This window comes from Myotis lucifugus, unplaced genomic scaffold, assembly GCF_000147115.1.
Source record: "Myotis lucifugus unplaced genomic scaffold, Myoluc2.0 scaffold_201, whole genome shotgun sequence".
Classification (NCBI taxonomy): Eukaryota; Metazoa; Chordata; class Mammalia; order Chiroptera; family Vespertilionidae; genus Myotis; species Myotis lucifugus.
Genome location: NW_005871249.1, coordinates 535,496 through 549,351, shown reverse-complemented (window position 1 = coordinate 549,351; position 13,856 = coordinate 535,496). Strand labels below are relative to the sequence as shown.

Here is a 13,856-nt window from a genome sequence, read left to right as displayed (position 1 = left end):
CTCACACATACACACACACACACACACACACACACACACACATACAATTTGGTATATATATTTTCTAGAAATTAAATCACATTCAGGAACCATTTGAAGATGTGGATCAGTGGTAACTCTCATGTGTGAATGTAAGTTGGTATACCCACTATGGAAAAACAGTTTGGCAGTATCTACTAAAACTAAAGATCCACATATTCTATACCTAGCAGTTCTACTCCTGGGCTTAAGTTCTGCAACTGTGCATGCATATATACCTAGTAAGCTTACACTTGAATATGCCCTATGATCCAGTAATTTCACACCAGTGTCTTTATCCAGAAAAACTTTCATATATGCAGGACAGATTGATAGGAATGGCCATAGATTGTTCATGTTGGCCAAAAAGACTGTGATACAATATCAACAGTAGAATTGACAAATGAGTTTTGATATAGTCATACAGTGAATACTATATTAACAGTGAAAACAAATGAACTATAGCAATGCTTTTACTAGCTGAATCTCAGAAACCATGACAAAGTAAGCAATTCAAAAATACATAAAGTATAATTCCATTTATATAAATTTCAAAACTGGGGAAATGAAACCATACTGTAAAGGATGCATTCATAGGTGGGAAAATACCTACTTGAGGAATGATAAACATAAAATTAAAGACAATATTTATCTCTGGGAGAGACAGAAGGAATATTATAAGTGAGAGATGCAGAGAGGCTACTATGAAATTTTAGAGACATTTTCTGTAAAGTTAGATATAATGCAAATATGTGTCCTATCACAACTACTACTTACTGGCTACAGGTGTAAGCTAATGCAGTGCATTACTTTGCTAGGGCTGCCATAACAAATACCACAGTCTGGGTGGCTTAAACAACAGAAATTTATTTTCTCATAGTTCAGGAGGTTGGAAGTTTAAGATCAAGACGTTGGCAGGCTTGTTTTCTCTTGAGGCCTCTCTCCTTGGCTTGTAGATGGCCATCTCCCTCTGCCGTCTTCACATCTTTCCTCCTTGTGTGCCTGTGCTAATCCCTGCTTATTAGGGGACCAGTCACATTGCATTAGAGCCCGCCGTAATGACCTCATTTAATCATGTTTACTCCTCTTTAAAGGTTCGTCTCCAAACACGGTCATATTCTGAAGTGCTGACAGTTATGACTTGAGATGTGAATCTGAGGTAGACACAACTTAGCCTATAACTTATAGTATGACCAAAAAAAAAGGCTCTAAGGATTGGAACTGTAGCAAACAATATTATTGAGAGAAACATATAAAAATACATAGATTTCAAATTTATTCATATTTAGTACAAGTTTAATAAGGTTGCTGCTGCATGTAACATTCTTGAACCAAAGTGAATAAAATATTTCTGCACCAGCAATAGTAATTTGAAACTGTATTATCAAATAAGATACATTTTACCATAGCAAGAAAAACTATTAGATACTTAGTGTACCTAACAGAGGTACAGATGTGTGTGTGTGTGTGTGTGTGTGTGTGTATAATGTATTGGGGTGAGATTAGTTAGTAAGTTTATATAGGTTTCACGTGTACGTTTCTATGCTACATGATCTGTATATTGCATTGTGTGCCCACCACCCAAAGTCAGATCAACTTTCGTCACCATATACTTGCCCCCTTTACCCTTTACTACTCCCTATACCCCCTTCCCTCTGGTAACCATCATACTGTTGTCTGTGTCTATGAGTTTAAGTTTTATATCCCACATATGAGTGAAATCATATGGTTCTTAGCTTCTTCTGACTGACTGACTTTGCTTAGCATAATTTTCTCAAGCTCTATGCATGTTGTTGCAAATGGCAGTATTTCATCTTTTCTTATGGCTGAGTTGTATTCCATTATGTGTATGTCCCACATCTTCTTTATCCAATCCTCTATTGAAGGACACTTGGGTTGTTTCCATGTCTTGGCCACCGTGAATAATGCTGCAGTGAGCATGGGGGTGCATATATCTTTACAAATAAAAGTTTTCAAAAATTTTAGGGTAGATACTCAGAAGAGGGATTGCTGGGTCATATGGTAATAACTCTGTTCTTAATTTTTTGAGGAACCTCCATACTGTTTTCTATTGTGGCTATACCAGTTTACATTCCCACCACCAGTGAATGAGGGTTCCTTTTCTCCACAACCTTTCAACACTTGCTATTACTTGTCTTGTTGATAATAGCCATTCTAACAGGTGTGAGGTGGTATTCCATTGTAGTTTTGATTTGCATTTTCCTAATAGCTGGTGAAGTTGAGCATATTTTCATTTATCTGTTGGCCATTTATATGTCTTCTTAGGAGAAGTCTTTGTTCAAGTCCTCTGCCCATTTTTAAATTGGATTGTTTGTTTTTATTTTGTTGAGTTGTATGAGTTGTTTATATATTTTAGGTATTAAACCCTTGTCATGGTTGTTGTTTGCAGATATCATCTCCTATTTGGATGGTTGGCTTTTTGCTTTGTTGTCACTTTCTTTTGCTCTACAGAAGCTTTTTAGTTTGATATAGTCCCATTCATTTACTTTTGCCTTTACTAATTTTCATGTAATGTATGTATATTAACTGTATAATAAGACAAAATTATACTCATTTAAGAAAATTATATGAATCCTTTAAAAGGCAACTATAATTCTAGGTAACTGAGTTCAATCCATCAAGTATTTATTTTGTACCTATTTGCAATGCTGCAATATAATTCTGACACTAACTACCGGAGTTCTTGTCAGACTCGACAGGTTTAAGGACCCAGCCCCCAATAAGACTGCCTTCATTTCAGATGCCAGCTGCCAGTTCAAGGTTCCCAGGCCACCCATACTTCTGACCAATTGGCTACAAATCCATGCAGTTCCCACAACTCACCTCAATTTCAGTAATTTGCTAGTCTGCCTCATTAGGACTGTGGAATCTGCTACACTTAAAATTACAGTTTATAATTATTATAAGGGACACAAGTAAGGACCAGCCAAATGATGATCACATAGGGCAAGGTATGGGAGGGCCTCAAACCCAGAACTTCTGTGCTCTCTCCCCATAGTCTCAGGTATGTCACCCTCATGTCACATCAGTGTATTCATCAAACTGAAAGCTACACTGAGCTTGGGAGTTTCATTGTATAAGTATGATTGATTGGATCATTGGCCACATGATTAAACTGTCTCCAGTCCCTCTCCCTTCCCCTCAGAGGTTGGCTAGCTCAAAGCCCCAACGCTCTAATCACATGGTTGTTCTTTCTGGTGATCAGCATCTTAGCCTAAACTCAGGTGTGACGCATGGATATAGAGTCTGCCTCCCAGGAATCTGGGACAAAGGCATCAACTTCTTTATTACACAACACTACTACATATAAGAGACTAAGATAGGTACCAGAAAGGGGAGAGAGATTCCCAGCCTGAATGGAAAATAGATTTTAATAAAATTTAACAGTGTTTAAATTTAACAGAAGACAAAGAAATGAATGTGTCCGTTGGATGATCTATATCAGAAGAAATTAAATTATTACTAAAATAAACTGCTTAAAGTCAGTCAGGATCTGCCGGTCATTTACTAGTTGTGTGACCTCGGGTGAGTTACTTGTGTTTTTTAAGACTCAGTAAAATATACAAAATGAGGATTGTCTTTTAAAATTAAATGAGGTATTGTATTAGCCCCATTGAGGGCATTCAGTGAAAGGTAGCTATGCTTTTGTGGTCTTAAATGCTGGCCAAATACATGGAAACAGTTAAAATGAAAGAGAAGTTAATATATAGTAGAGATGATAAAAATAAGGTGTAGAAAATGCATTTAAAATGTTTTTAAATCTCTTGCTCTAACAAAAATATTTTAGTGTTGTGTAAACAGTAAATACCCCAGCTTTTCATCATTATTCATACCTGAATTTTTACCTCTCTGCCATTGCGACCCATTACCTGCAGTGCAGAGACCACACCATGAAGGAAAGGAAAGCCAGGATTCACAGGCGGACTTCAGAGAGTCCCTAAAGCCCCTAAAAATACCTCTCCTGTCTTTGGCATCCAGGGATTTCTTATTTGCATGCTAACTCCACTTTGTAATGAAAAGGATGATTTCTAAATGTCACAGAACATTTTCAGGTAAAATTACATCAGGAAAGGTTTGTCTAAAGTGCTTCTAAACTCAAATATGCATAAAAGTCTCCTGGGCATCGTGTTGAAAACACAGATTCTGGTTCAGCAGGCCTGAGAGGGAACTGAAAGTCTGCATCTCTAACAACCCCCCCGTAATGCTTGGGCTATTGGACTTTGAGGAGCAAGAATCAGACCTAGAAATAGAAGTGGTTTCTAGTGTTTTCTTCAGTGTGTTATTTAGCAGACTAATTTTTAAATTTCAAATTATTTCAAGTTATCTCTACAAATCCTTTAATAATTTTTCTTCACATTTAACCAAACTATATTTTCACTTAGTTGTTTTCAACACAGTATAAAAATACATTCAAAATTGTTTTAGTATATAAAGAGTGATTCAAATGTTTAAATTTTCCAAAATAGTTTTCCCCCCACCAGCTGTGATAGTTTGATTTTAAAAAACAAAACAAAACAAAAAACAACAACAGTTGAAGTCTGTGTTCTTTAATGACTAAGGTAAAATTAGAAAAAAATTGAAAGTGTACACAATAACTTAATGTCCTTGTCCCCTAACTTCATCTAATGTCATAATTCTTTGAGTCACTATTAAAATATTCTTCATTCCTTCCTGATATAACCCTTTGTCCATTTACTTCTACCACAAAGCCCCCTAAATACCAGAGGCCTACAGAGAACAGTATGTGAAGCCAGGGGATCACCTCTGACCTTAATTAGGAAGTCCACCTTTTTCAATGGCTCCATGAAAATGTACTTTTCTAACTGGCTCCACAATTTACTCACTGTTTTATCTTAATTTGATTACCATATATACATTAATCTAATTATTAAATTTATTTGCAATTTTTGGTATCTCTAATTGAGCTACCAATTGTAGCATCTTTATCATTTATTTTATATTTAAACTCTGGGCAAATGTTGGCTTTTGTGGTTGAATGAACTATGGGTAGAGAATAGGATAAATATACCCATGTCTCAGATCTTCTAAGTGAAGAATTCTTTTTACATTGGCATTTAGATATTTTTATCTTGTTTAGAATTAATTTACCTATTAATCAGCATTATGATACCTTATGTCATAGGAATTAAATCAAATGCTCTCAGAAACACCACCAGTTTGGAAAGGATCATCAAAGCTATTTCGAAACCTTAAAGAAAGAGGTAAGTTAACTTTAGTATTTATATATTTGAATATTGACACAATATTGACACTTATACTGTATATATACAGATTTTTCTCATACTTAAAATAATTTTACAGCTATGTGTACATTGAGAAAAAACTGAAGAGAAAAACACAGAAATATAATAATGGTTATTTCTGGGTAGTGGGATTAAGGGTGGTTTTAATTTTACTTTATATATATATTACTAGAGGCCCGGTGCACAAAAATTTGTGCACTGGCGAGGATGGGGGAAGGGTGTCCCTCAGCCCGACCTGTGCCCTCTCACAGTCTGGGACCCCTCGGGGGATAACCACCTCCTGGCTTAGGCCCGCTCCTCAGGTGGCAGATGGCAGGCCCGAACCCGGGGTTGGGGCGGGCGGCGGATGGCACAGCCCTGCCCCGACACCCCGGGTCACCCAGGGCAGGCCCGATCCCAGGGTTGGGGTGGGCGGCGGATGGTGCAGCCCCGCCCCGCCTGCCTGTAGTATGCAAATTTAACGGCCATCTTTGTTGGGTTAATTTGCATACTCTTCTGATTGGCTCGTGGGCATAGCAAAGGTACGGTCAATTAGCATCTTTGTCTTTTATTAGTGTAAATTATATTTTCTAAATTTTTACAACAAAATGAACTTTCACAGGTTTAAAAAAACATTTTTAACCATATTGAAAAGTATAGGCTATATTTACCCATAGAAAGCATTTTTCAAAAATACTGATTTTTAAATGTCTGTTACTTCCAGGGAATTATAGATTTTCTTAAGTTTAATTAATATGAAAAAAATTATTGAATCTGTGGTTGGCCACTCAATTTTAACATGTTTCTTTTAAAAACAACACTTACCACAAAATTCACTTATTTTAACTTACTCTGTTACCCATATCTGTGTATCTAACTTAACTCACTAATTCATACATACAGTCAAATTATATAGTTTTTATTGCAATTTTTGCAATGTAATTTTTGTACATATTTATGCAAAAACTAATAAAATCTTTAAGATTAATTTAGTCTTAAAAATAATGTTTTTTTGAAGTATTCTCAACAATGAGAGTATATAATATAAAAATATTAAAGAAATTACATAAAATTACCTTTTTCTTTTTCATCATTTTTAACCAATACTGTTTGGAAAATGTATTTACTCTAGTATGAAGACAAATAGTTTAAAGGAGTAGTTATAATCCATATATTTTGTCTAGTAGAATTAGAAATTCAAACTGCTTCTACCTGGTTCTCATGGAATCTGAAAGGAGGAACACTGTACCTTTTATTTTAGGCCTTTCATAAGGTAGGATTTTTACCTCTTCGCAAAATCTGGGCCAAGGTATCTTTAAAGCTCTTAGAAATTTTTTCCTGGGAGTTGTCTTAAAGATTGCTGTTCAGATCTTAGGGTGGGATGATAAGGTCAGGAAAAGTATTCGACCAGATCAATTTGAACAACAGTCAGTAAGATGGGACTGTGGAGACAGAGAGCCCGTTTCCTGATCCCATTTCCTTTTTTCCCTCCTGCATTTATTCTTTCTTTTTCACTTTTCGTTTTTTTGAGGGATCCCTATGGAATCTAGGTATTGTATCTTTATATACATTGACCATTCCAGAATCTTTCTCCCATAGCATTCATGGCAATCAACCAGAACTATGTCTATAGGTCACAATATTCTAGTATAAACAAAAGAGGGGAATGCTTTCAGGGCTTCCTGGCTCAGTCCCTTCATGTCTTCTGACAAACTGCCTGACAGTGACTCCTCTTCTCTTTGTTCTATGACAAAGAGGGTAGCTTCAGAGAACACAGGTAAAATGGAGGTTTAAAGTTCACAGTCTGATTGTGTAAGGATTTTTTATACTCTTTAACCAAACATCAGGACTATCTGATATCTGGTTAAGTGTTATTGGCTTATTCCCGACTTTTTCTCAGGATCTACTTAGAAAGTAAATTAATGCATTAATTCTAGTTTGGGGTATTATAGTCTAAAAGAAAGAATTTGAGTAACAGGATGTATATTTTTATTTACCCCACACTAACTCCTTTTAAAGTTTGTAATTCTGGGATAACAGAGAACTCATGCTTCAGTATACAGAAAGCATAAGCCATTTAATTAAAATATAAACTTTTTAGATTACATTTAATAGAAGCATTAAGTTTACAAATGATAATGACTTATGTCAGCAAAAGGATAACTATAGAGTTTTGTTTTTTGAATGTATTACAGAAATCAAAATTTTAAGCAAGAATTGTTTTATAAACTGCTACTAAGAATTAAGCACTTTACAATGTTAACCATTTCCAACCTTTTTGTTTTATGTTTGATTCATACACTGAAAACTAGCCATAAGTTTAAAAGTTGCAGCATAAGTAAACATAATAATAATTATTTTTGTTGCCAATATATCTGGAAGCATTATGGTAATTTTATATGGGTTTCTTTAGAGACATGAAACAATGAAAGTAAAATTAATTTTGCTGCTTTTTTGGGCTGTGATTTAATAATAATAGTTTAGTCTCATTTAAAACAATGTTTAGCATCTTCTTTAAAACTGTAAGTTCTTTATTAATATTTATTGCTATATAAGAATATTTTACTTGATAAATATGAAGAAAACATAATATTTTTATAGAGCATAACTGGTACTGTTTTTCTTCTAGGTGTGATTTCTTACACAGAATATCTTTTTCTCTTGTGTATTTTAACAAGTAAGTGTACTCATTAAATTTATTTCTGGATGGAATTTTCTAAAATTAGAATTTGTAGGAAACAAATCTTCCTTAGATTCTCTTAGATTCTCTTAAAATACTTTAAGTATGTCTATGCTGTTTTGCAAAATTCATGTCAAAATAGCCACGGAAAATGCTAAGCATGGTATATCAAGGGTCAAAATCATAAATATTATTATGGCCTATAATATATTAGTAAAATGCTCGTAACTTGTAAACTAATATCCTGTATCAATCCCTGTGTTTTAATCTACATGGGAGCCTAAAGGTAGGACATGTAATGATTTGTAAATTTCCTGCTACACTCATTTGAATCACATTTTCTGCAAGACTAGTGTGAAAGAATGTCTATCAGAATGTACATCATACATCCTAAAACAGCTTCATTTTTTTCTTCCTCTTATGTGCAGCAATTTTTATGAAATATATGAAGGGTCTACTAAGGTTTTCAGTTAAATTTCATTGCATTTAATGGTGGAACTATACTCCAGCCACCTGACCTTTCTATTCCTTTATTCCCGTCTCAGGAATTTGTACTTTCTACTCCCTCTATCCTCAGTGCTTTTCTTCAAGATCCTCATGATAATAAACATTATTTAGGTTTCCTTTGGAATGTGAAGACTTTGAGAATTCTTACTTGTATTCTAAAATTCCTTGTATTTCTAAAATAGCTCCCTCTCTCATCTCTTCTTTTTATCCCTTTACAGTGTTTTATTTTCTTCATAGCACTTAAGTTATTTGAAAGTACTTGTTTATTGGTTTACATATTCTTGTCTGTCTTGCTACACTTGAATGCAAGGTCCATGATGGTAAAGATTTTATCTTTTTTGTCCATTTCTGTATTAAGAACAGTGTTCAACACGTGGTAGCCTTTTAAATCATAGTTGGTGAATGAATGAAGACAGGCATGAATGAAAGAATATTGGTGGTGGAATTTCCCATTGTGGGGATTTGTGGAGATATATGGAAACAAGAACTCTCATGATTTGAGTTCAGTCAATAATGAATGCTACCATGAAAATTACAGGAGGGGTGCCAACGAGTATTTCAAAGACTTGTTAAAAAGTTATCTTGTTATCTAGAATAAATTCTGCAGATGCAAAATTTGAAGTTAATATGTACCTAAACCAGTAGAGAAAAACTAAAACAGAACTAGTTAAGAAAGCCATGTGTTGAGATGGGACAAGATATGGTTTAAGGGTGTTGGAAAAAACACATATGGTGGGTTTTGCTTACTATGGGAAGATTAAGACCTTTGGGTGCTGTAAATCTTCTTTTGCAATTCAGGACCCCTCTTAGAAACTTAGGAGTTTGAATTTTAAAATTATGGATATTGTTTAGGTTAGAACCAAGAAAAACGTGAAAAGAGGTCTAGCAGGAGGTAGGTTAGATCACCTATTACCTATCTATAGTTTTCTCCTCTTTACTTTTCATTATTTTAACTTTATTTTCCCTTACAAATAATGCTTGTAAGGATTTCCTTTCTGCATATATTTTTATGATCTTTGTAAGCTTAAAACTTCGTTATCAGAGATGGTGTAGCTTTTTATTTCTTTCTCAAGTGGATAACAATGAAAGTGTAAGTTTAGATTCCTAAAATACATGCAAGAAATGAAGTTGCATAAAAGATGGCTTCCGTTTCCTTTATTTTCAGAGATAGCTATTACCAGTTAAGAAAGTAGGTCTCTGTACTTATCCTTTGCTAGATTCAAAATTTCACAACAGCTAGTGGCAAGTGTAGTTGTGGGAGGTCCCTTTTTAAACTTTTTGCCAGTCATCTCAAAAGAGTAGGTCAAATGTTTTGAAAAATGCATGTACACTGAGCTCTTTTAACGACATGTTCAAGTTTTCTTGTGTCCACATTTTCTTGTTTATCCTTTAGAAGTGAAAAGAGAAAAAGGATTGAACTTCATTGTAGGGTTCATAAAATTAAAGCAGTTCATAGTATGTGAAAGCCTGTCTTTTTCAGAAAATTAATTATTCTTTGTATTTTGGGGACAATTGAGAATTAATTAAGTAAGCCTCTTATTTTATATTTCTGTTTTTGAAGTTTAAACTCTAAAAGTTTCAACCCAAATATGCAATCTCTCATGCTTGACTTTTATTTTCATAGGTCATTTCCATTATAATTTCCCCTAGAATTTGGATTACTTTATTGTGTCATATTTATTTTTGGAAGGAAGATAGTGACATTTTACTATCAGTGCCATGCAGCCAGTATCACACAATATTTTTTAAGTATATTATCAATTCTGTTACTAAATATGCTAATATATGAAGCAGAAATATGTGTATTTTTATACAGCTTTTATTATATTTAATAGCAACATGTTGCTTTAATTTATTGCTTAAAGAAGTTATTTCTGTACTGAATATAAATAACTGTTTACAACTAATATGGACTATGTACTTTAAAGCCATTTCCCATTTCAAAAATACTCTTCTATCTTTTCTGGCAGAGCCTCATGCAGGTTTTAGAATAGCTTTCAACATGTTTGACACTGATGGCAACGAGATGGTGGACAGAAAGGAGTTTTTGGTGGTACGTATATTATTTGCTGAATTTTTATCAATGATTAAATATTAATTCCTTATATTTTTATGTTTTGCATTATTTGAAATAACATCATAGAAGCAAGAGTGAAAATTTTATGCTTTCATGTGTATTCTCATATTCTTTGAGTAATTTTTACATTGTAAAAATGAATTATATTCCATGTATAAAGATGGTTACAATTGTTTACACATTTTCTGGAAGTTTGAAATAAACATTTTCTTTTGAGTGGTTGCCCAGTGAGTGATCAGTCCCCAACTTATCGGCCACCCAGTCACAATTCTGCCGGAGGAACTTCCTTCTCATTACAGGATTTACAATCGTTGTTCTTCCTGTTCTCTTTCATTCACTTCTGCCTTGCATTCCAGTCTTGTCCCCATTTTCCTGTTCTGTTCTCCTGTCTTTGACCAAAGGCTGATCTAAAGAGGAAGGAGAAAGATTGCTTTTTAGATATTTGTCCTTTGATCTTTCTCCCCTGACTAGTCCTGTGTTGTTGCTGGTCTAGCAACTCATTTCATCACCCCCATGCTGCTTCCGAAATTTTTCAATTTCTTTTTACCCATGTATTTCTGCTCCTACTTCTGTGGCAAAATAGCTGTTACATTTTTTTTTCTCCAAAATAGAGATTAATATTAATTTATTCCTTACATTAGCAAAGTCTACTCTTAGCATTTATGTTCAAGTCTATATTTACCTATATTCTCCTAGTAAAAAATTATATATAAATAAATATATATATATATATATATATATATATATAGCCATTTTATTTTCGATTTTTCCTTTGTAACAAGCCATTAAAAATTCCTCAGAAAACCTCTATACAATTTTCTTCAGAGGCTGGAACATGGAAGAGAAACCATGAAATCGTTTTTTCCCATGGTAGGAAAGACAAGAGATAAAAATCCTCATCAAAAGCTAATTAGTAACCATTCGAAAGGAAGCAAGCAGAATAATTGTTGGTATCTATCAAAACACTTAATCTAATGCCCATGTAGTCCTCGCTCCTGAGTACAGTCCCTGAGCCACGCCTTTGGAGCTGGAGCCATGCAAGACCCCTCATTTTCAGGATGGTAGGGCGGTGAGAGTTTTCAATATCATTGCAAAGACAGAGCTATGTTCTTAACATCCTCAAATGTACAGATTTTGTTTTAAATATAGTTTTGTTATGATAGTGTACAACTGTATTTTAGGATTTTCCTATTGGACCTAGTAATCTAAATAATTATCATTAGGCTTTCTGTGGCAACACTGCCAGGTTCCACCCCACTGACTTAAAGATTGACTTTTGGAACTCAGTCCATTGGAAGTTGCCTATATAGTAGGTGTCTTTTGGAATACTATCCATTTGTGGAGATGGGAGTAAAAACATTTATGTAGAACTTCTGTTTCCACTCTAGAATCATTAAAGCTGCCCTCTCTTTAAAGCTGTGGTTTACTCTTTGCAGTGGCTGTACTGCTTCCTCATGTATGATGTTTGTTTGCAAACAGCAAGAGTTCTGAAAGCAGAAGGTGGAGTTTGGCTGTTATTTATAGAGGCTTAAAGTCCGATTCCCGTGCCCATTTACAAAGTGATTATTAACCTTTGCTAAAAAAACAAAACAAAAAACACTTTTCACTAAGAAAAAGTGTGAAAATGAATTTACATGTTAATAAATTATATTTTGTACTGTATTTTTATTTCATATTTTGGAAGGTAATACATTTTATTTGACTTTCAACTATTGCCATACAAAATGAAATGGAGAGTTAACACATTGGATGCGGGAAACGTATTTATACGTTTTACGTTGACTGGTAAACACAATTTAAAATTTAAGAAAAATAATTCAGTATACATTTTATAGTAAATCACAAAAAGTTTCATTGAAAAAAAAGTATGTAAAACTAAAGTTATCGTAATTTTACTGAACGTTGCCATTTGCGCAAAAAATTAGCAAAAAGGGCCCGCATACAATTTAAGATAGCTGTGTACATTTCACAGACAAGAACAGTAACCTTACCAGAAAACTTAGGCTTCCATTTATAAAATAGGATTTTAGAGAAGAAATAATATTTATAATAATAGCTAACACTTAGTGAGAGTTACTGTGTGACAGGCAATGTGCTAAGTAATTACTTAATAATATTTACTCTGCACACCATTCATATAAGACCTGTCAATTATACCTCCATAAAGCCAGAGGAAAAAAATTTCCCATAAGGTAAGGCATTATCTCTATGTTTCTGATGTGGAAAACAAGCCTTAAATAATGAGAGTAACTTTTTCAAGGATTATACTTGCAGAGCCCATGCTCCCATCACAATGCTCAGTTACCTGAAAAAACCTCAGAGGTCATCTAGTCCATCTTAATTTGACATATGAGCAAATTGGAGCCCTGCGAGGGTTGAGTGGCTTGTCCACCACCTTAGAATTGGTGTGTGACAGAAGGTGGGCTCAAAACCAGAGATCCTGAGTTCTACTCCAATGTTCTTTATACCCCAGTGGGCGTCCTCTCTTTTTATGTTTGTGCCATAAATTCCATGTCTTTGTGCCTTAGAGATAAAATAAAACTATAATTTTGTACATTTTACTACCTGTGGGTTGCTGGTACCAAAGGTTGTATTTTCTTTGGTATCAGCAACCCACAGATAAGTAGGTAGGTACCCAGAAACTCTTGTTTGATACTAATTGGTTTTCTTTTCAGCTTCAAGAGATATTCAGGAAAAAAAATGAAAAGAGAGAAACTAAAGGAGATGAAGAAAAGCGTGCAATGCTGGTAAGAATAATTTATAGTAGTTTCAGGGGGTTTTCTAGATAATTACTTATGTGGAAAATAATAAAGTCTATAACTTCGGGGCTGTTCCTTTCTTGAAAACTTTTTAAAGTTCTTATATAGAAAAATTACTGCAGTATTATATGTATTGATACCAATATTTATATCAAATGTTGTTATTACATATCTGTAGCCATAATTACATTCATTAAATAACCTATTGTGGTATTCCATGAGATTCATTAACAGGTTAATATAAATCATTATGCATATACAATTTAAAGGAGAATTGCAAAGATTTCATTACCCACATAGAATTTAATGGTACTATAACAATATGAATGTTGAAGTAAAAACAAGGAAATAATATGTTATTTTGCATTCTTATAGTATATATTATAGGTTTTTCTTCTGGGATGATGTTTTCATCTTACTCCGAAGGTAGAGAGAGTTAAGCAACATTTCACTTCATTTTCCTACCAGTTTTCTTTTGCTTGCCCCAAGTATTTCAACCTGACAACATCCCAGGTCCGCATAATAAAAAAATAACAGGTACTGCGTCCTTA

The 13,856-nt window shown here is 34.0% G+C and overlaps 1 protein-coding gene across 1 annotated transcript in view; it reads left to right on the top strand.

Moving 5' to 3' along the window:
- Positions 1–13,856, top strand: part of MICU3 (mitochondrial calcium uptake family member 3) — a 74,677-nt gene that overhangs the window by 36,291 nt on the left and 24,530 nt on the right. The window contains 5 exon segments of the mRNA XM_023761189.1: positions 2,730–2,738; positions 5,183–5,261; positions 7,912–7,959; positions 10,440–10,522; positions 13,222–13,293. Coding sequence (XP_023616957.1) covers positions 2,730–2,738; positions 5,183–5,261; positions 7,912–7,959; positions 10,440–10,522; positions 13,222–13,293 — 291 coding nt within the window.